Source organism: Corythoichthys intestinalis, chromosome 14, assembly GCF_030265065.1.
Source record: "Corythoichthys intestinalis isolate RoL2023-P3 chromosome 14, ASM3026506v1, whole genome shotgun sequence".
Taxonomy (NCBI): domain Eukaryota; kingdom Metazoa; phylum Chordata; class Actinopteri; order Syngnathiformes; family Syngnathidae; genus Corythoichthys; species Corythoichthys intestinalis.
In genome coordinates, this window is record NC_080408.1 from 22923001 (window position 1) to 22945917 (window position 22917).

At 37.3% G+C, this 22917-nt stretch overlaps 1 protein-coding gene across 2 annotated transcripts in view; it reads left to right on the forward strand.

Moving 5' to 3' along the window:
• The first annotated feature begins 2452 nt into the window (after nucleotides 1-2452).
• The window catches only part of apold1a (apolipoprotein L domain containing 1a), a 43106-nt gene continuing 22641 nt past the window's right edge, over nucleotides 2453-22917 (forward strand). The window contains exons 1-22 of one of the 2 annotated variants that reach the window (XM_057858180.1): nucleotides 2453-2595; nucleotides 3398-3454; nucleotides 3543-3569; nucleotides 3638-3706; nucleotides 6739-6789; nucleotides 6877-6957; nucleotides 7037-7087; nucleotides 7149-7196; nucleotides 7280-7345; nucleotides 7740-7808; nucleotides 7886-7930; nucleotides 7999-8115; nucleotides 11125-11175; nucleotides 11266-11391; nucleotides 11502-11549; nucleotides 11629-11700; nucleotides 11766-11825; nucleotides 16685-16741; nucleotides 17686-17754; nucleotides 20934-21005; nucleotides 22328-22396; nucleotides 22469-22531. In XM_057858180.1, the coding sequence (XP_057714163.1) occupies nucleotides 3407-3454; nucleotides 3543-3569; nucleotides 3638-3706; nucleotides 6739-6789; nucleotides 6877-6957; nucleotides 7037-7087; nucleotides 7149-7196; nucleotides 7280-7345; nucleotides 7740-7808; nucleotides 7886-7930; nucleotides 7999-8115; nucleotides 11125-11175; nucleotides 11266-11391; nucleotides 11502-11549; nucleotides 11629-11700; nucleotides 11766-11825; nucleotides 16685-16741; nucleotides 17686-17754; nucleotides 20934-21005; nucleotides 22328-22396; nucleotides 22469-22531 (1359 nt within the window). In that variant the 5' untranslated portion in view covers nucleotides 2453-2595; nucleotides 3398-3406. The remainder of the gene's footprint in view (nucleotides 2596-3397; nucleotides 3455-3542; nucleotides 3570-3637; nucleotides 3707-6738; nucleotides 6790-6876; nucleotides 6958-7036; nucleotides 7088-7148; nucleotides 7197-7279; nucleotides 7346-7739; nucleotides 7809-7885; nucleotides 7931-7998; nucleotides 8116-11124; nucleotides 11176-11265; nucleotides 11392-11501; nucleotides 11550-11628; nucleotides 11701-11765; nucleotides 11826-16684; nucleotides 16742-17685; nucleotides 17755-20933; nucleotides 21006-22327; nucleotides 22397-22468; nucleotides 22532-22917) is intronic. The other variant, XM_057858181.1, reaches the window with a different exon arrangement.

Below are 22917 nucleotides of genomic sequence, written 5' to 3' on the forward strand. Positions count from 1 at the left end.
TACCTGTATATATGTGGCGGAAAACACAGACAAGACCTAAAAGCAGTTTAGGCTCTTGCATTCCTCTTTAAAATAAACTGCTGTATTTTAAGCCAAAAGAACTGCTGTGTTTGAAAGAACAATATGTCTATATGCTGCCATAGCAGATTCACGGCACATTAAGCCCCCGAACTATTTTTAATTTGTCCGTTTTACCCTGGAAACCCCCGTCGCGCAACCACTTTTATTTCAACCCAGCCATAAAAAGAAGGGAAGTAATTATATTTATTATTCAACATGTCTGTCATTTTTAGCTTAGAATCATTAATTGATGTGTAATATTTCGTTTAAAACAAAAACAAAAACGACTTAAAAAAAATATTCACTTGCATAATGCCTGCAATATGAAGCAATTGTCAGAGAATCACAAAATTTGAAAAATAAGGTCTTACCGTAACCTTTTTTTCAAATTTGTAAAAAAGAAAAAAAATAATATGTGTAATAAGCGCTCTAATATCTATAACCCTTGCTAAATCATTTTTTTCCCCTCATGGAACCTGCAGATGCATAAGTTGACTTGCATCCATTATTATTATTATTATTTTTTTTTTTTGAGGAAAGATATTTCAAAATTCTGAATTAGTCTCAAAATCATGAAATTCTAAATGTATCAAAAGTGATACATTTGGCAAGAAGGAGTTAAACCATGTTTCACCTATAAAATCCACAATACATCCGGCTGTGGCTAGAGATGGGCGATACCAGTGATTTTGGATTCGATCCGATACCAAGTAATACCAAGGCCAAATATTGTGATCCCAATCCGATATCGATACCGGAAGTTCATATTCTATATATATATATGTGTATATTAGGGCTGTAAAAATTGTCTCGTTAACGGGCGGTAATTATTTTTTTAAATTAATCACGTTAAAATATTTGACGCAATTAACGCACATGTCCCGCTCAGACAGATTTAAATGACAGTAGAGGGAAATGCCCACTTGTTCATTGTGTTTTATGTAGTTTTGCCACCCTCTGCTGGCGCTTGGGTGCGACTGATTTTATAAGCTTCAGTACCCATGAGCATTGTGTAAGTAATTATTGACATCAACAATGGCGGGCTACTAGTTTATTTTTTTGATTGAAAATTTTACAAATTTTATCAAAACGAAAACATTAAGAGGGGTTTTAATATAAAATTTCTATAACTTGTACTAACATTTATCTTTTAAGAACTACAAGTCTTTCTATCCATGGATTGCTTTAACAAAATGTTAATGATGTTAATGCCATCTTGTTGATTTATTGTTATAATAAACAAATACAGTCCTTATGTACCGTATGTTGAATGTATATATCCATCTTGTGTCTTATCTTTCCATTCCAACAATTTATTTTACAGAATATATATACAATTTACAGAAAAATATGGCATATTTTATAGATGGTTTGAATTGCGATTAATTACGATTAATTAATTTTTAAGCTGTAATTAACTTGATTAAAAAAATTAATCGTTTGACAGCCCTAATATATATATATATATATATATATATATATATATATATATATATATATATATATATATATATATATAACAACCCTGCAGTGTTTTCGGCCATCCTGATAATATCTAATGTACAACTACATCAAGCACTGAAAAACTATTAAGTCTTTTTGTGTCAAATATGCTTTGCAATGGAAAACTGCTGCTTTTAATAACGAGCAAAGCAGTTTCCCTCAAACTCACAAACCAATCCATCAACAACAAACTCTGACTAGTCAGTCTCACTCTTTAACCATGACCCTTAAATTCATATGCACAGAACATTTCCCTGATACACGTTGTATTTGATCAAATTTTAATCTACCTAAATTAAATATTTTTGATCTAATTAAAGAACGAATTAATAGTAGCATGTTACCGCCCTCAAATGGTAGATCACTAAAAACAAATCCATTAATCAATAGTCACTTGCCGTTTTTGAATTTTATTTTACTAACACAATTTTCAAACAGATTTTAAATGCCCTCCTGTTAAAAATTTTTCTCCCCCCAGAAAATTGAGATTTTAAGCTTTCCAATGATGTATCACACGCGCATATCGGACAATTTTGAAATTTGTCCAAATTTGTAGTCTCAGAGCAGAACTTCAAGTCACCTGAGTGTTTTCTGCCATATATATTCTTTTTAATCAAACATTTGAATTGGCACACTTTTCTTAATTTGAAATTTAAATGACTTGATTTTGATTTACTTGCAAGTAATTGCTTTTCTAAGCATTTAATTACAAAACGGCCTCGTTGGACCCCAAAAGTGTTATTATTCTTACTAGCAACACAAAAATGATTTAGTAATGACTCAAGGTGAAACGACTCTGCTGGCGTTTTGACCGATAGGGAAATTTGTGAGGGGGAAATTCTGTTGTCGTGTAGCGACCTCATGATTTGTGAGGATTCTTGCATTTCGGAGCTTCTTTGGGAGCCTTGAACGCCTCCGCGGCTGCAGATGCGTCGCGGGGTGTGGTGAAAACTTGGGGAAAACTTCACCACAGGCGCTCATAATCTTTGTGCGCTCGTGTTTGGATCCCAGTGACGGAAGAGTAACAGCCAGGTGAGCCGCGAATAACAATTAATTACCATTTAAGGTGGATTTAAAGTGTTCGGAAAAGGTTGTATTTGAGCGGCTGCTGTCCTTCTGATGCGTTTAAATCCACCGCTTTTCTCCGGACTCTGCAGTATAAGGACTGAAGCGTTCTTTTGAAAGTACGAATGGCATTTTTTGTTGTTGTTGTTATTTTGTCCACCCGCGTCCCACAGGAAGCACGTGATAATTGAGGAAATGTGTGTTTTCACTATCAACTAGCCAGGAAATGTGTCTTCACAATTTAGTTGTCATTAAGATGCAACTTCCGGGTGCCAAAATTATCCAGAAATTAGGTTTAGAACTGCAACGAGTGTGAAGACCTCTCACTCTGTTTATCATTCCCATTATTTTAAATAAGACTTTAAAAAAATGTTATTTTGTTTTCCTGAAATCCAGAAGAGTACAATGATACCTCGATATACAAGTTGTACAAGATATGATTCAAAGCTGTGTTGTCATTTCTTGTTGAAAATGACTAAGAATAAAACTAGCAGTGTTACTGTGCAAATTTTAATCATTAAAACATGTAACCTTTTTTGTCTTCATGTTTTTTAAACTGAATAACAGTTAAAATGTATGTAGGAACAGTTTGTCATTTCGTTTCCATGGGGAAATTAAGCTTGATTAAACTAATCAAGGCATTAGTGCCTTGATAGTGCCTGATTTGAATGATTAAAATGTGCTCATTAAGTCTAACTTACACCTTTTTGCATACATGGAAGTGGACTGGCGATGGCATTTCTGAATGCAACCTTTTGTCTTTTTTTAGGGAAGCGGGATGGAGTCGTGCATGACAAAGCCTGAAGCCAAGAAGAAAACCAGACCTGTGAGATGAGATGACACTGTAACAGATAGGGAAATAACTATTATATTCCTCTCAATTATATTAGTAATTTTCTGTGTTGTTATTTCAGACCAAACTGCCTCCGTGGCCTCCTGAGGTACCTAATCTGCCTGGCAACTGAGTGTCCAGTAATGTTGTTTTGTAATATGACAATTTTGCTTGCAGCCACAAAAAAACAATGCAGAATCATCAGACAAGCCTGTCCCCATTCTGCCTCCACGACCACAGGACAATGTACGTGCAAAGGAATATTTTTCTAACAAAAAAAAAGTTAAAATAGCGTGTAGAGGCCTTTGTTTTTTTTTTAAATGTCATACTAAAATTGTTTTAAGATGGATTTTACACGCAGTTAGGGCTGCAGCTATCAATTATTATTTAAGTAATCGATTAAGCTATCCATTAGTTACTTCCTAATAATCAAGTAATTGGATTAGGAACATTTAATGCATTGCAGAATCAATTTCAGGAGATGTAAAACAAAGTGTTGCAGTTTCAAAAGGGCATTACCATAAACGCAAATACAAAATAATATTCCTGAGTGTTTTTTCGAACTATGCAGAATGGTGCAAGCAACACGTCACTTTTGCCCGTTAAGATTTATGACGTTAGCAATTGTTGCTAGGCGTTTGTCCCTAACAGTAAATGAATGGAAATAGTGTACGAATGAGATGTTTACTGAGTTTAACCTACCAACTTTGTCCGAAAATGATGTCCCCGGTGCCAAATTCAATGGTAAAGATGTGGAAGAACATACAAATGTTCAGTTAAAGAGATGGCTTGAGTGTCGAGGGCTGAAAAAGACGGGGAAAAAAGCCGACCTGATCCAGAGTTAGCTTTTTTATCAACACCTTTTTCTTGTGTGCCTTGCCTTACGCCACTGACAATGACATTCTCATGTTTCAACAATCTATCCTTTACCACCATATGCCCTGCTTTTCTCATATAGTATATCCTTTGGTTGTCTTACTCCTCAGAGCGTTCTGGGGGGCAATTTACATAGCAATTTTTGTGTAGCGATCGCAAATGCTACTCAGTGACAGCCAACGAACACTTTAAATTTTTTCATGAGTAACAAATATTAATTCTACAATTTCTTTACACTTCCCCCTTACTAAAGTTGTTCAGAAAAGGTAAAAGTGGCAGTCAGATACCATTTTAATTTCTTTCAGGTCAATCATTGTCAGACAGAAGCAGCGCAGCAAAACGCTACGCTAAAAAAATAAGTAAAAATATCAAAATGGCTTACCTCTTCGTCCTCGGTAGGACCATGGCTCCCAACAAAATGTTTACTGCATATGGCGGAAAACACTCAGGTGGCTTGACGTTCCGCTCTGAGACCCCCAATTTGGCCTAATTTCAAAATTGTCCGATATGCATTTGTGATACATCATTGGAAAGCTTAAAATCTCAATTTTATGGGGAAAGAAAAATTTTGAACAGGAGGGCTTTTTTTTTTTAAAAATGTTTTTTAAACAGCAAAACCCTACTTGGAGGTGTGAGCACAGAGAGCAGAATTATAGACGCCATGACTTTAACAAGATATTATCACGTACTCACCTTGTTTTGATCCAAAAACTCCATGTAACATATATAGCTGAGTGTCAAGACACAGCTGTGAATGGCCACAGCTGGATTTTGGGGGGATTTTATGGGTGAAAAATGGTAATATAACAAGGTTCGCGATGCAGAAATAGCAGACATCAAGGAGTGGAGATGTTCTTTTTCATATATTTACCTTTTAAGCGTTTTTTTTTTTTTTCTCAATTTTTCTTCGCTTGGATCGATTATTTATCATCTAAAATATGGGAGAAAATTAGACACTAACAAAAAAATACAATTAAGCGATAGTTATGAGGTAGATATCAGTGACTTTTTTACAGACGCTATTTTTTTCATTGTGACCTCATTTGTTTAAAATATGTGAGTGAATAATCTTTTAAAGTCGTTTTTTTTTTTTCAATACGAAATATCAGTCATCAATTAATGATTGTAAGCTAAAAATGACAGACATCTTGAATAATAAATATAATACCTTCATTTTATGGCTGGGTTGAAATAAAAGTGGTTGTGCGACGTCTGTAAACGGGGGTTTCCAGGGTAAAACGGACAAATTAAAAATAGTTTTGGGGCTTAATGCATCATGAATCTGCTATGGCAGCATATAGACATTGTTCTATCAAACACAACAGTTGTTTTGGCTTAAAATAGAGCAGTTTCTTTTCAAGAGGAGTGCAAGAGCAGAAACTGCTTTTTCAGTCTTGTCTGTGTTTTCCACCATATGAAATGTGAATGGCTTCACTTTGCTGCCGTTAAACTGGTCTTTTGGACATCTGGGCAAGTTGATCCATTCATCCATCACATTTTTTCCTCAGAGTTTTTGGTTTCGGGAAACGTATGAACAAAACATCCTTCCTATGTCATAATGTCTGGAGTCGTTTCCACAAGTTCCATGGCAGCAGTGTTTGATCGGCTTGTTCTTTTTTGAAACATTACCAAAGAAAAAATAGCAGAAATAACATGGATTGTATGTGAGGGCGTGTCCATAATGTCCCACTTCCGCATTACGATGGCGACGTCACGGTCTAAAAATAGCATTCAAACTGTACGCTATTGCACTTTCATTTTACAAGAGCAATAAATACATTTAACAACAAATTAAAAATACCTGAGCTTAAAAAAATAATAAATGGAGATTGAAGTACAACAAAAGAACAATTGGCTTACTTAACACTTGCTTAAATGCTATAAAATGCAAACTTTTATTTTAAATGCTCTTAACAAATCATCCAAACTCATATTCCCACAAAAAAACTGCTAAATATACCTCTAAACTAAATTACGAATGCATAAACAATCATATTAGCTCAAACAAAAAACGTATACCCTTATGTTGGTCTTAACAGGGAGCAGCTGTATCCATCCATGTTAGATGTTATGTCATATTCACTGTTGCCACTAGAGGGTAGTGTTTCCGCCCAAATCAATGCAACGCCGCTCTAATTAAACGATTCCTCGACACAGCAATATTTGATTCAAAGCTTTTTTTCTAATCGAATTACTCGAGTTAATCGATTAATCGTTGCAGCACTAAACGCAATGTTAGTGTCAAACTCAGAGTTAACTCTGACGTTAATAGCGTTTGCTTTCCGTACCTTTTTTTTCACGTAAGCTCTCATTAACTAATTGACTGTAACATGGTAATTGCCTGTCATCCCTGCATTTTGACAATTGATTGTCATATTTAAAGCACTGTCTTGTTCTTGCAGGAACCGAGCCAAACCCAATATCGTCTAAAAAGATCAGTGTTTGATAGCGAGGTGAAAACAATCAGTTATTATTATTTCCTCTGAAAATTCATTCAAACTATTGTCATTGTTATTAAAAAATGTACATTTATTTTTCAGGCCAAACAAAATGTGACGCAAAGCAAGACGAAGGAGAAAAATGCAGAACCTCCAGTGCCAGCACCTCGACGAGCTGAACAGGTTCGGTACTGGTACTTCCCGGTGACTTGGCTGCACAAAATCATGTTTGAGTTCATTTTTTTTCTCTTTCTAATGACAGGAGAAGAACCAGCCAACGAGACATAACCGGCACGAAGGCGAAGGCAAGAAGGTACGCCAGCTTGTGATGCCGTTCTTATTGTTGCTGTGCTAAACATGTGGTCATCTTCAAGATTTCCGCGGGAAGCGTCCCATCGGAAGTGGCTACTGACATCAAGCAGGTTTGTTACTGGAGTCTTGGGTTCACATTTTTCTCATTTACTTATTTTTTTTGTAAAACACCATTCATACCCCTCGCGTGCAGATGCGCCCGCCCGTTGTGATGACCAAGTCACAAAAAAGCCAGAAAAACAAACGGCCGTCATTCATCGTAAGCAACAGGGTTGCTAATGCTAACAATGCTAATCAAACCTTATTTGATTTTTTTTTTCATTTTAAATACACAAGATGGCCGCTGTAGTTCAGGTTATTGTCCAAACAATTTCATAACTTAACTCATTGACAACCAATGAGAAAAACATTATTTTTCGACTACACTTGACTAGTCAAACCAAATACGAGCGGCGGCCATGTTGTACAATGGATACAGATGACTTATGTCACAAGCTGAGCCAAAAGGGATTGTTCAATTGGAATCTGTGGCTAAACGGGTTTTCTGGGAGCGTGTGGGCGTGGTCCAATGTGCAACACACACTTGCAAACAAACAAAAAAATGTCCAAACCAGTTTTTTGACTATGACTCACACTAATTGTGTTTGCTTCAGAGTCATGTGACTAACATCGAGGCCGGAGGTGACGACGCTGCAGACAAACGGGCCATCGCTAGCAAACCTGTACGTACCTGTCTAATATTTTGCGTGTATTATTGCAAGTGCATGGGATGTGACAGTGTGTAACTTGTTCTTGACAGAGGGCCCTGAAGGGCGTTATGAAGCACCTCAAGCCAACACCTAAGGTATGGACCACTGGTGTTGTTGATGTTGTCATCACGTGCGCAGACGTTAAAGTTTGACTTCCTCCAAGGGCGGCGGCGGGGGAGGAGAGGCACTCCCGGATCCCGACAAGGACGAGGGCGCTTCGGAAAAGGAACGAACCGCCGGCGACAAAAGCAAACGAGATAAAAGTGGAGAACCCAAACAAGTAAACCAACATCAAATGCATTTGTTCTTTTGATTTATTCATGTATATTAGGGTTGTTCCGATCCTGTTTTTTTGCTCCTGATCCGATCCCGATCGTTTTAGCTTGAGTATCTGCCGATCCCGATATTTCCCGATCCGATTGCTTTTTTTGCTCCCGATTCAATTCCAATCATTCCCGATAATTTTTCCCGATCATATACATTTTGGCAATGCATTAAGAAAAAAATGAATAAAACTCGGACGAACATATACATTCAACATACAGTACATAAGTACTGTATTTGTTTATTATGACAATAAATCCTCAAGATGGCATTTACATTATTAACATTCTTTCTGTGAGAGGGATCCACGGATAGAAAGACTTTGGACTTTGTATATTGTGATTAAATATTGCCATCTAGTGTATTTGTTGAGCTTTCAGTAAATGACACTGTAGCCATGCCTAATTGCATGATGGGAAGCGGAACCATGACTGTGCGTAGTGCTACCAATTGATATATCTTCTCTGCGTTAGGAAATAACATAAGGTGTTAAGTAAAAGATCAATTGCTACCTTGCATCCCCACATTGATTTCCATGATATTACTAATCGTGGGAAGAGGGATTGTAAGGCTTTAGCCAATTAAAAAAAGGCTCCAAAGGCTGCCAAAATTCACTCTACTCATTTTACGCTGCCTTTTATCTCTCTATATAGGTAAAATGGCGCCATTACAGATTGAGCGCGACAGTGCGTGAGTGGGTCGTGCAGTGCATGCATGAACTGCGTTAAATATTTTAACGTGATACATTTTTTTAAAAATTAATTACCGCCGTTATCGGGATAAATTTGATAACCCTACCTTAAGTCTAAACTAAAGACTCTGGATGAGTGTAACATATTATGTCTGTAACGTTAAATACAATTAGAAAACGATTTAATTAATAAAAAAATATATACAGTATATTAAAAAAAGGCATGGCCGATATTTTTTTGCCGATTCCGATACTTTGAAAATGACGTAATCGGGGTCCGATGCCGATCGATCGGGACATCTCTAATGTATATCTTTATTTTTTGGGGGAGAACAAAAGTGAATTTAATTGAATCAGTTTTGTCCAAATACCATCATCATTAACCTAACCCTTATTGGCACCCCTGGTTAAGATGTATTTTTTAGCTTCTAATAATTTTTTAAAAATTCAAATAATATGGGACCTTAATGGAAAAAAACAGGTTCAGTGGTCAGTGATGCTGTGGGGCTGTTTCGCTTCCTAAGGCCCTGGGAACCTTGTTAGGGTGCATGGCATCATGAATGCTTTGAATTACCAGGACATTTTAAATCAAAATCTATTGCCCTCTGCCCGAAAGCTGAAGATGGGTCGTCACTGGGTCTTTCAGCAAGACAATGACCCTAAACATATGGCCAAATCTACACAGAAATGGTTCGCCAGATACAAAATCAAGCTTGTGAAACATTATAGGAGAAGATTACGTGTTGTTTTGTTGGCAAAAGGGGGTTGTACAAAGTATTAACACCAGGGGTGCTAATAATTGTGACACACATTATTTGATGTCAAATAATTATTTCTTTATGTGGGATTTTTTTCCCCCACTGAATAAATGCACTTGTATTGAAGGTTGGATTCTTCTCTTTTTTTTCAATTAAGGTCCAATATTATTTGAATTAAATAAAAAATATTAGAAGCTAAAAAAGACATCTTAACCAGGGGTGCCAATAATTATGGAGGGCACTGTAGGTAATCGATTAATCTATCGATTAGTACATTCGAATAATCGATTAATCGGATTACAAATAGTTAATGCGTTGCAGAATAAATTTTAGGATATCTAAAACACATCAAGTGTCAATGCTTGAAATAATATTTATTTTGGCTTGCTAATATTACACTTCAAAAAGAGCATTACATAGGAATACAAAATAAAATTCCTGAGTGTTTCTTCAAACTTTGCAGAATTGCACTTTCATTTCACAAACCCTAACCTAAATGCAGTTAAAAAGAAAATTAAAATACCTGAGCTTAGCCTCAAACAACATCAAAAGAATATATATATGAGGATCTAAGTTCAATAAAAGAACAATTGCCTATCTCGCATACCAAAAGTCCGCTAGCTTAAACGCTAAAAAATGCAATTTTTTTTACAATGCTCTTAACAAATAATAAAAACACGTATTCCCACAAAAAATGGTAAATATACTTCTAAACCAGACATGTCCAAAGTCCGGCCCGGGGGCCAAATGCGGCCCGTGGTAAAATTTTATCCTGCCCCCAGCCTCTGTCATAAAATCAATAACGTCTGGCACACAGACTTCATAAATTGGTCAGCAGTACTGCTACCAGCTTACACACTAAATGCTGCTCCTCAGTTACCCACTAAAAGTCGGCAGCACTCTCAGCAACATTACCCGGTGTGACCCTTTATTCCCAATATTCTAAGATGGCGACAATCAACAAAAAAAAAAAGAAAGTTGACTGCGACAGCCGACGCTTCAAGGATAGGTGGAAAATGGACTATTTCTTCACTAAAATACGCAACAACTGTGTCTGCTTCATTTGCAAAGAGACAGTCGGTGTTTTTAAAGAGTTCAATTTGAGGCGATATTACCAAACAAGACACGCTGACATGTACGAGATTACAGGGAAGATACGCAGCGAGAAATTGAAGCAACTTGAAGCTAGTTTAATTTTACAGCAGCAATATTTCACAAGAGCCCAAGAGTCGAAAGAGAACGCCACAAAGGTTAGTTGCGATATTGTTGAAATTATTAATTTAAAAAAATAATAAAGCAAATGTGACACACAGAATGGCTTGCTAAAATTTGCCTAAATATATTGTTCTACGTAAAGGACGTTACCTAAGGTCGGCCCCCCACATTTTTACCACACCAAATCTGGCCCCTTATGCAAAAAGTTTGGACACCCCTGTTCTAAACTTAATAACAAATGCATAAACAACCATATTAGCTTCAACAAAAACTTACCTTATGTTGGTTTTTCTTTTTTCAGGACTTTGGCGGTAGACTTGCCGAAATGTTCCGGAAACCTGCTGTGGTGACGGTAACACGTTTCGACTTTTGCTTTGTTAATCATGTTTTTTTTTCCAGGCAATTCCATTCATCATAATTTGTTTTTGCATTTTGTTGTCAGATGGGAAAATCAGACAGTGATTTGGAGGAGAATGAAGACGACCAGAAAACGTCAGAACGATCGAAAGCTGGAAAAAATTTAAACCGGAAGTTCAAGAAGAAAGCTGCTGAAGCTAAGTCGGACCAGGTCAAAATTCTTCTCTCTAATCGCTTGATAAAGTGCATGCATTCCGTTTTGTATTGTATTATGAATTCAGTTTTAGAATAATGATGTCAAGCTTTTCTTTCATCTTCCAGGAGCTGTCGGACAGTGGCGACGATCTGTCTGCGAAGCCCTCCTCAGAGGTCAATGGGGCGCTTTTAGAACATTATCATCATATTCATCGATGATGTCACCAACAACCATCCGGTTTTTACTTTGCAGGAAAAAGGAGGATTTTTCAGCGGCATCCTCCGCAAACCTCCCAAGATTCGTAAAGAGGCGTCACCCGAGCAGGTAAAACACGGATTGTCTTGTACGATTTATTTGGGGCACTTGGTATTCCGTTTTTTTCCTGGTAGGATTCCGACGAGCTTCCCAGCGACCTTTCCGGCAATGAGGACAACCAGTTGGACAAAAAGGTCAGGCTTTCATTTACCATACGTCTTTTCTCAAGCCTTTATTGGGGGTATGACAAAACAGTGGTACCTCGACATACTATCTTTTCGACATCCAAAGTAAAATTTGACTCGCCATTTGTTTCTACATCCGACGACATGCTCGAAATACGACCACATGACAGCGCCGCAGACGGACGCACGGCGGATTTTCTTATGAGAGAAATCAACACAGGTTTAAAAAATGTTGGTACAGGTGGTGAATCAAGGAAAAAAGTGACACTTACCATTGAAATGAAGATGCAAATGATAGAAAATATGAGTGTGTGGTGCACATCCGTGAACTGGCTCAACAATACAGCCGTAGAATGTCTACGATTTCCACGGTCCTCCTCCGACCTCCGTTCGCAGGTCTTTAGTCTTAAGTCAAGGTGACAAATATTATTGTGGCAACATCGCCAAAGAAATCGCCGGCTTCGTAGGGTTTTTATCATTTATTTCCGAACTTGTCCAACACAACAGGCCTACTGTCCACTGCAGTTGACGGTTTTCTTAACAAAACATTAAAAGTGATCAGGTACAGCTCGTAAAACACGTCCGCCACATTAGAATCCGATTCGTTACATTATTACTGGAATTATTGTTATTTTATTATTCCGTTTTTTATTAACAATTTATTTGTTTTGCTGTGTGTAATTGCCATTAGTAATAGTACCAGCAGTATTTATTAGGATTTCGTGTAGATTTTTGGACTGTGGAACGAATTAATGGAATTATAATTAGGGCTGTCAAACGATTAAAATTTTTAATCTAGTTAATCATAGCAGAAGAATGAATTAATTGCAATTCAAACCATCTCTAAATCATGCCATATTTTTCTGCAAATTGTTGTTGGAATGGAAAGATAAGTAAAGTACTGATTGAACAAGGTGTCAATGGCGAGTTTCAAATTAATCAGAGATCTAGCCAAGGCAAAGTCTGAGTAAGTTTTATGTGTATTTTGTATAGCTATTTTGATTGGGAATGCCAGTTCTCTTTGCATTGAGCGCTTTTCTTTTTGTGAACATAATTTTTTTTAGAGATAGGAATATTATTTTTGATACTGTAGCAACTTAACTGTTCTGCCCAAATGCATGAGGGTAAGTTGGGCAGCCATGACTGTCAGTTGTGGCTGCAAATGGTATACAGTATGTTCTTCGTTGTGTTCAATTAAGCGTGTTAAGAAAAAGATCATATTCCACTCTTCCCAAATGCATGATGGGAAGATGTGCAACCATGACTGTCAGTAGTGGCTGTGAATGGTATACAGTATGATCTGCGTTGTGTTCAATTAAGCTGTTAAGAAACAGATCGTCTCCTGCTCTGCCCAAATGCATGATGGGAAGACGTGTAACCATGACTGTCAGTAGTGGCTGCAAATGCCATACAATATATTCTGCATTGCAATTTAAATTTACTCCAGCGTCTAACTTCTTTTTAGAGCCTGATTTGTTAGCGATCTGTTGACTTGTGAACCCCAACACACACCGAAGACAAAATATGTGCCTTATTGGCACTTTGCACTTGCACTTGATCCCCCCCAAAAAACTTAAGCTTGCAATATTTTGATTTCAAGAATGAATATAGTAGTAAAATGTAGGCACTTTTTCCCATAACTTAAGTTGAAGTTGTTCTCTTACTTTTCACAGAATGTTTGTTTTATTTGGAAAACGTTGTTGTTACATGATTGAATCATCCAGTGGGGCATCACAATACAATTAGCCATAATATGTTAAGTCTATGACCGCTTATATCGCTATCGGTTTGATATCGTATTTTTGGAGATGGACAATATCGGGATATCGGTTCCTGATTAAAAAGTTATTATCGGACAACTCTTGGACTTACTATTTTATTTATTTTAATTAACTTTCTCAACTTGATTTAGTATCTTTTTCAAAGCAAGAACTGAAGTAAAAATAATAACATCTTGATTAAAAATTAGGGCTGTCAAACGATTACGATTTTTAATCGAGTTAATTACAGCTTAAAAATTAATTAATCATAATTAATCGCAATTAATCGCAATTCAAACCATCTATAAAATATGCCATATTTTTCTGTAAATTATATATATATTCTGTAAAATAAATTGTTGGAATGGAAAGATAAGACACAACATGGATATATACATTCAACATACGGTACATAAGGACTGTAGTGGGCATTTCACTCTACTGTCATTTAAATCTGTCTATGCTGTCCTCACTCCGAAGCGTCTACTTTTTCCAAAGCTAGACAGCTAGAGAACGACGCCTTAATAATCAGACTTCTTCCTTTTTCATCTGATTTATTAATAAAATAGCCTCAAAACATTGTCCTCTTTAGACCGTAGTAAAACTACACAAAAAAAGTACACAAGCATTGCATCAGCAACAACGTTAGCTTAGCACGCTATACAGGTTCACTAAACATAAACAAAAAGCGTCTCATACAAAAAATATAACATTTCGTTTACTAACATAATATGTACATTCTTTACAACAACCATACTTACGGACAAATCTTGTCCAAGGATCATATAAGCACAACATTACAACGTAGGCGTCAACCCGAGACGTCGTGCAGCCATATTGAACTGGCAAGAAAGCAATAAACCATGTTGCAAAGCGACCACAAGAGTTCGCTGTTAGACAGCACAAAAAACCTTGCTGTAAAACATACCAAAAGGCAGAATACTGTCTGAGCGGGACATGTGCGTTAATTGCGTCAAATATTTTAACGTGATTAATTTAAAAAATGAATTACCGCGCATTAACGCGATAATTTTGACAGCCCTATTAAAAATATCTAAAAATAATTCATTCATTCATTCATTTTCCGAGACGCTTATCCTCACGAGGGTCGCGGGGGTGCTGGAGCCAATCCCAGATATCTATGGGCAGTAGGCGGGGTACACCCTAAATCGATTGCCAGCTAATCGCACGGCACAAGGAGACGAACAACCATTCGCGCACACACTCATACCTAGGGACAATTTAGAGTGTTCGATCATCCTACCATGCATGTTTTTGGGATGTGGGAGGAAACCGGAGTACCTGGAGAAAACCCACGCAGGAGCGCAGAGAACATGCAAACTCCACATAGGAAGGCCGGAGCCCGGGATTGAACCCTTGATCTCAGAACTTTGAGGAGGACGTGCTCACCATGATAAATAAAATCCATAACAATTACAATTGACACCGCATATGTATACTAAATGCTATAGTGGCCTACATGACCCACGTTAGGGAACGACAGAAATTTGTGGGGTTAGGTTAATTTTTTTTTTTTTTAATTGCCAAAAATATGGTTAAATATTTTTTGTTTTATTTGCTGTATTTAGTTCATAAACTAAACTGAATATATCAGTATTCAGTAATGTGCACCATGAAGTCAATCCATCATCATTCTGTACTAGGCATGTGCCGGTTACCGGTTTCACGGTTTACCGTGGTGTGAAAACGTTGCGGTTTCAAAACCACTAAAATTTTCCGTCAGACCGTAGTACGGTATTCGCTTTTTTTCATGTGTCAAAAATGCAGCCGGAAGTGGCAGAAAAGGCGTTCTTTTCTTAAATTTATTGAGCTCTCAAATCCTGGTAGGTGGAATATACAAAATTAATACATTTAAAACGTTGTACAATTGTATTTTTCCATGTGTGAGCAGCTTCAACAGATTAGCACCATGAAAAAGTTCGCCAAAAACAACACACACATTTTTCTTTCAAATTCGATATACAAACTAACTGAAAGCTTACAAAGACGAATGTTAGCCTAGACTTAGCTGGGAGAGCAACTTCGTCGAGTGTTACAGCCGCAGAGTGAGAAAACAAGCTTGATTCACTTGAATGAAGGGAAAAAACGGATATCGTCAAAGATCGTTAATTGCGAAAGATGATCTTGCCCTAAGCACAAATCCACGTTCGCTGGATCAAGGAGAGGCCGCACTCCCAATTTTTTTTTTTTTTAGATGAAACCTTTCCACAACAATATGTACATTATAACTAACTTTTACATTTTTAACTAACTTATTAACTTATGAATTATTCATGTTCTTTTTAACACAAAGGCATGACATCATGTAGACTAGAGTTGACACAGTGGCTGAAAATGGCGAAACTTCACTTGAGCTTTTCCACCCTCAAAAAAAAGTCATGCAGTATAAATTTTTTAAAAATTTATTCAGAAGTGTTTTTACTTTTTTATAGAAATTATTTTGTTCTTCCTCTAATCTTGAGCAACTTGAGCTGTGGCTGTGGGTATAGTCTATAAGTTATATTTTAATTTTATTTAAAATATGCTTTTTTAATTGATTATTTATTTATTTTAACAATATATTCATGTTCCAATTTGCAACTATGTTCTGGAAAAAAAAAAAAAATCCTGTTCAATGGAAAAAAGTTATTTTTTTAACCCATAAATCTCAAAATAACACATTTTGGAGCTATAATTGCAATACCGTGAAACCTCGGTATTTTTGCTCACGGTTTATCGTACCTTCAAAATCTCATACCGGCACATGCCTATTCTGTACACTGTTATAGTTACATATAGCAACTTCTAAACAGGCTAAAAACAGGTGCAGCAGTCATTCACAGTATCGTTCACTGAATGTGATATTGAAAGATTCTGTAAATGGAAACGAGAAGCGTGTTTGTTTGAAACTTCCAATCCGACACGTTTGTTTTGACAGTTCCTTAATCTTGACAATGACAACTGATAACATTGAGGGCAAGTTTGACATTGAGATTCTTTGAGGATGCAAGAGTGTTTTCTTTCAGATTCTGTCTATGGATATTAAGCAGATAGACACGTTGTACTTTCTCTCATTCGTGACCCATGTCCTACATGTTGTTTATCCAGGAGAAAGGTGGTTTGTTTAGCGGATTACTCAAGAAGACGCCCAAAGCTGGCGCTGAGGTACAACTTGCTTTTCCTCTCTATATCATTTAGGACGATTGTATCATTAGTGATTGTGTTCTTTTTGATCAAGTGCATACCAGCAGAAAGAATTTTGTTTAAGAGTTCACATAGTTTTTTCTGCTGTTTAATACTTGAAAAACGCTTCAATAAGGCCAATTTTTAATGCTAGCGGTAATTTAGCCAATCAGATGAAAGTATTTCAGATATTCCGCCATTGCTCGTGATGTCAGATACACCCAAAAATTCATGTGCTATTGCGACGGCAATGTTTACATGCAAGTCATCACTTCTATACTCACATATATATACACCAATTTTGCTCGAACAAAAACAATATATGACAAGGAGAATGTTGTGTATTTTGTCCTAATCATGTCACTGTAGGTGAGACTTCTTGCCAAAATTTCATTTGGTGTGGCGATCTTACTCCTTTGTAGCAATGATACAGTCATTTCATACACAGATTTTACTCGGAAAAATGGCATAAAGAAAATCTATTCTATTCTCTCTATTCTATTAATTCTATCTTGATCGCTTACGCAGATTCTTTCTTCAATGAAGACACTAAAACCAATGTTGGCTCGGCTTGGCTAGGCTCAAAACTGGCTGCAGCCGCTCCCGCATCCAATACATAATTTTAGAAAAGATGAACCACTGAACTTCAATCGCTATTTTAATTTGCCTCGCGGCCCAAATAATCTTGGCCCTAATTTGCTTGCGGCAAAAGAGAATTCGGGTGTATCTGACGTCACATTTGTTCCAAAATTTTAACAGCTAAGGTTTCCATTTTGATAGTTAAAACAATATTTTTTCTCATTATCATGGTTCTAAAAAATTCATAATTTGCATATTTAGATTCTTTGAGCAACCATCTTTGACATGGTCATTTGTACTAAAAGATTACTATTGCTTTATGCACTGAATCCAAAGTTTGATTTCAGGAGAACTTGAGCGCGCAAAAAGAGTTGTCAGCGAGCAACGACAGTCTGTCCGATGTCACGAAAACTAAAGTGAGTTCACCCCCATTTTTTGTGTTACATTTTGTCTTGTAACTTGTGCGTTCATTTGGGCTACATTTGACAAAATTTGGCAGGTTTGGAAGGAACCGTTATGATTCGTTCTAACAGTCCAACTAGCATTTTAGCACTTCTCAATGCCTGAGCTGTGAACTGCATATCATTTTGGAATTGTAGGGACAAAGACAAAAAAAAATAAATAAATAAAAAAAAATCCTAAAATGACATAACATTAAAATACGTTAGATGCACTGCATTTTTTTTTACTTTGCCAAGAATGCACTTAAGAATCAGTTCTAGAAAATAATGTCAAAGTTGTACTTAAACAGTGACATTGATTATGTTCTAAATATTTTTGTCATTTAATAGCGTGTAAAAATATGGTTAGTTACCAATTAGTTTGTTTATTGAAACAAAAGATAGCTTTCACCTTTTCAAGAAGAACTACTACCATGATGCTTATTAGCGAAACTGCAGTGTGACCAACACTGTTGACTTATTTTTTTCTACCGTAATTTTTGGACTGTAAGCAGCTAATTTTTTCCATCATTTGCGGCTTATTTGTTAATTTATTTGAGTTAATAGGGAACACTTTACTTTACAGCAGCGTCATAAGACTGATATAAGACTGTCATAATTATGACATGACAGTATCATGAGCATTAATGAATGCTTATGATAGATGTCATTAAGTGTCATCTGGCAAATTATGTCACTAACTCCATTTTGGTCCAGCTCAGATCTTTTGCATCCATTCAAAAGGGAGATGATTTCCCAGATGACACAAAATGACATCTGTAATAAGCATTCATTAACGCTCATGGCAGTGTCATTTCATAATTATGATGATCTTATGACAGTCTTATGGCGCCACTGTCAAATAAAGTGTTACCAAATTCCATAACTAGCAACTAATGAAACAACTAGAACAGTAACTAAAGAAATAATTATGACAGAACATGAATTTTGATTTGTTATTTACATCTATCGTGCTGCAATGCATGCTAGGAAGCATGTTGGACGGCAACATTGTTGACAGCAGGTGGCAGCAGAGGTTGACCGTCTCCCTCAAGGGAGCAGTGATGGCCAAATGAAGCTTCTTGAATCACTGAAGCTTTGCAGCCAATTGGTTCAAAGATTCGTGGTGGTTCATTTGGGCTTATGAGAGTCTTATAATGCCGCTGTCAAATAATGTGTTACCAGCTGATATCGTGTGGTGTAAATATCTCAAAATACAGTGGGGACAGCTGCCGCTCATAGTCCCGGCTTAATCTATGAAAAAATGCTGTTTCCGTGTCAGATTTGGTGGGTGGCAGTTTATAGACCCTACTCACGTGACGTCACTGCCACGCCCCCGCGCCATGTTGTCCGTATACTCGTCATGTTAATGCATTAGCGCTTCGTAAAATCCTCCTATTATGGCGTGTTTTTCTGCTCGTTAACATTAATAATCAAAATGGTGATGTCGTGTGTGGCGGTCGGTTGCAAAAACAGAGAAGATAGACGGAGAGACTTGAAGTTTTACCGTATTCCGAGAGACCTGGAGAGGAGACCGAGATTGACTGCTGCAGTTCGACGAGAAAACTGGGCTCCAAACGACTACCACAGATTATGTAGTAGTCATTTTATATCTGGTAAGATGCATTTAATATATATTTAGAGGGTTTTGGGCTGACAACCACAATTAAGATCATTGCTAGGCTAATCGCCGACAACACTCAGACGTTGTGAATGAACTACCTGAAAATATATAATTATAAGGGCATAATCAGACAGTTGTCATACACTTAATTTACAATTTCACTATTGAGGTCAAAAGCCAAAAAATAAATTCAACTAGGGACAATCTGGAGTAGTGCTATCGCACTTCATATTTATTACATATTATATTTGTATGTAGTGAGAGTGCTATCGCTAAACCATATAAATATTAAAAGCCCTAGCTCCATTGACAAATGACATGAAATACATTAGGCTTGACAGTGGATGTTAGCAAGAACAAAAGATTTTGAATTGAAAATTTTGTAACTCACCTTCCGAGCACAAGATTCCTGCCGAATTTTCGTGTACGAGAGGACCTGTTTCACCCAACCAGCAACGTAGCATTTATAAGCCTCCAAGCTCTTAAAGTTTTTCAAACTTTCGTGAGAATAGGCTGATTTTGTGTGGACAAGATAGTTGTAAATATCAGGGTCAGGCAGAGACGGCGAAGGCAGCGGGTTGAAAAAAATCGATTTAGGCATCAAATACGGATCTGGTGAACGGATAAACTGAAGCTTTTCCACGTAATGCCTTTTATGCAACGCATCCAATGAGTTTACAGCGTCAGATAACACCGGGGCTTCCATGAATTGCTCTATAACTTGCACGACTAATTGAAAACAATGAGAATAGGTCTAAAAAATAGGTACAATATGGCGGCCGGATACAGCGACACGTCATTTAGTGACGTAGGTGAGTCGGGTCTATAGCCAGGTGTTCCTTATAGTGCTAAAACTAGGGTAGTTATAAAGCAAAAATATGTATGGGATGAAAGGGAAACATCTTATCTTGAACGGGAGGTTGGAATTTGGGCTGTTTGGGTTTTTATTGAACTGGGTAGATTTTGCTGTGATTAGGCGGGGTACTGTGTGGGTATCAGCTTTCAACACTGTTATTGTAAACTGTTGGAGAAATTTTACAACATGCTAACTCATGATATTCCTTCCTTATGTTATTCTGATTTGATGTTGCCTTATGCATTAATGTTACATAAAACAGTTCCAATGATGTTTGTATGTGGCACAGTTCTTGTACCTTTGAACTGACTGTGTGGGACCACTCTGTGATTAGTGTGATTGGAAGTCTGAGTGGATGAATCAATGATTATATCAATCAAGAACTGAGGGTAGCTCAGTGTACTGTAAACATGTACAGTATGAGTGAGTATTCTGTAGACCTGCTCAGTTACAAGTGGCTGTATTGTATGTTAATTTCCTCCTGCCCCTTGTCAAATAATGGAGTAGTGGCGAGTGGCGGTGTTCAGAGCAAGCTGATCAAGCATTTTGAGCTGAACCCTGCTGCCAGCTTCTCTCTAGAAAGTCCAAACCTACCTCCCTGTCTGTGTTTCTTGCCAAAGTTGGGTGAAATAAATCTAATTTAAACTAACACCATATTTTGGGTCCCTGTTTCAGGAGAAGGGAAGCGCATTCAGTGGAATGTTCAAGAAGTCACCCAAAACAAGCGACGCATCCAACACAGAAGAAGTAAGAAGCTTCTCATCTCATATGTAATTATCAATGATAAAACACAATGTGACAAGACGAGATGAAAAAATATGAGGCGATGAAATTTTAAGGCCGTTTCACACTAACGGTAGCAGAGTGTTAAAAGCAGCCAGCTGCAAGCACAAAACGGGAGGAGCCACGTGGGCTGACATAGATGTTGTCTGGAAGGGAAAAGCGGGTAGACTCTAGAAAGCATATCTATTCTTATATATAAATGGAACTTTGTCTGTCTATGTGTGTGGGGGGTGCATGTGTGTTTTCGTTCCCTATGTACTCTGAAACGGCTGGGCTGATTTTGACGAAATTTTACACAGTTGTGCTTTATGTGTCTGGGAGTGTTCTTAGATGGGATTGATCCCTGTAGGCCTCCATTTGGTGCGGAAAATGAATTAAAAATGCCAAAAATTAGCATAGTTAATCCAACCTGATTGTGGAGGCGACAGCGTCGTTTTTTAGGCAAAAGACACGTCTCTTGCAGTTGCAATGTCGAAGTTAGCTTTCAAATTTTACGGTTTCATGTACACATTTAAATGTGCTGTACGTTGTGGTTTTGCCAATTTTCAGTTTTTTCAAGAACTGCTCAATAAATCCATCCAGCATACATTAAAAAAAATTCATTGGGAAGCTCTGATTTCGAGGTTTCTTATGCATCAATTTAACAAACCTTGGCCCCAACAACCCAGTACAAGTAGTATGGCCCTCCTAGCCGGGCCATACAGTTAGTTTACGATAGTCCAAAGCACCAATGCACAAGAAAACAGCGACTTTTCCAATTTCAAGGAGAAGGGTAGATTACAATAGCCGTGTAAAGAGTTTTACTGGTTTCATTGAGAAGGTGAAGTATTTTTTTTATTTGTTTTCGTGAACTACATTGCTACACAAATGCACATCAAGATATCATTTAGCTTAGGAGGAAGAGTGACAGCCATTTTTCGAGTGTCCCAGAGCTCGCCAAACTTAAAGCGCATTTATCAAGGTTTCCTCGGCCGTAATTTGTGCGCATTCGTCTGCGAAAACAGCCTGATAGCACAGATATCAGTACGGCTGTCTCTCTGCTATTGGATATGTTGTTGATGTCAATGTGGCAACACTGTTAAAATAGAGTTTCTATTTTGGGCCCCGCCACTCGGCGAAAATTCACTCAAGACTTGCCGATCCGTTGAAAGCAGCCTCCACTGCTAAGTTCGCTGAGAAGTTACCTCCAACATACACAATGAATGGGTTGCCGCGAGTCCATTCACGCAGGGCTGCCGCTAGTGTGAAATGGCCTTCATAAGTGATAGTGTTGCTGTTTTGTCCAGGTGAGCAAACAGCCACAAGACGACGAGCGGTCAGTGGGCAGCGACGGACCTTCGGAGGAAAATTACAAGGTGACTTTTTTTCCCTCATCTTTGATGAAGGAAATCCATTGGTAGGAAAGTGATGATAAAAATCTGTTTTAGGAAAAGGGAGGAATATTTGGTGGATTCTTCAAGAAAGCTGCTAAAGCGCTTCAGCCTGAACAAGTAAATAAATACACCTTTGACATACAGTATTACTGAATATTACTTTAGATTTTCATTTAATGAAATATATTTAATCTCTTTAACTGTCACTGACGATGATGATAGACACCCAATCATGTGGTTCTTTTCATCCTTCTGGACGTCTATTGCCATCAATGGCAGCCAATAGGTTAACAATCGTGTTTAAATCCACGGATAGAAAGACTTGTAGTTCTTAAAAGATAAACGTTATTATGACTTAAATAACTTGATATTGAAAGCCCTCTTGATATTTTCCTTTTAATACAACTTGTAAAATTAGTTTAACTAGTAGGTCGCCATTGTTGTTGATGTCGCAGGGTGGTGATGTCACTGGGTTACGCTGCCGGGCTTCCAGAGTATGACTC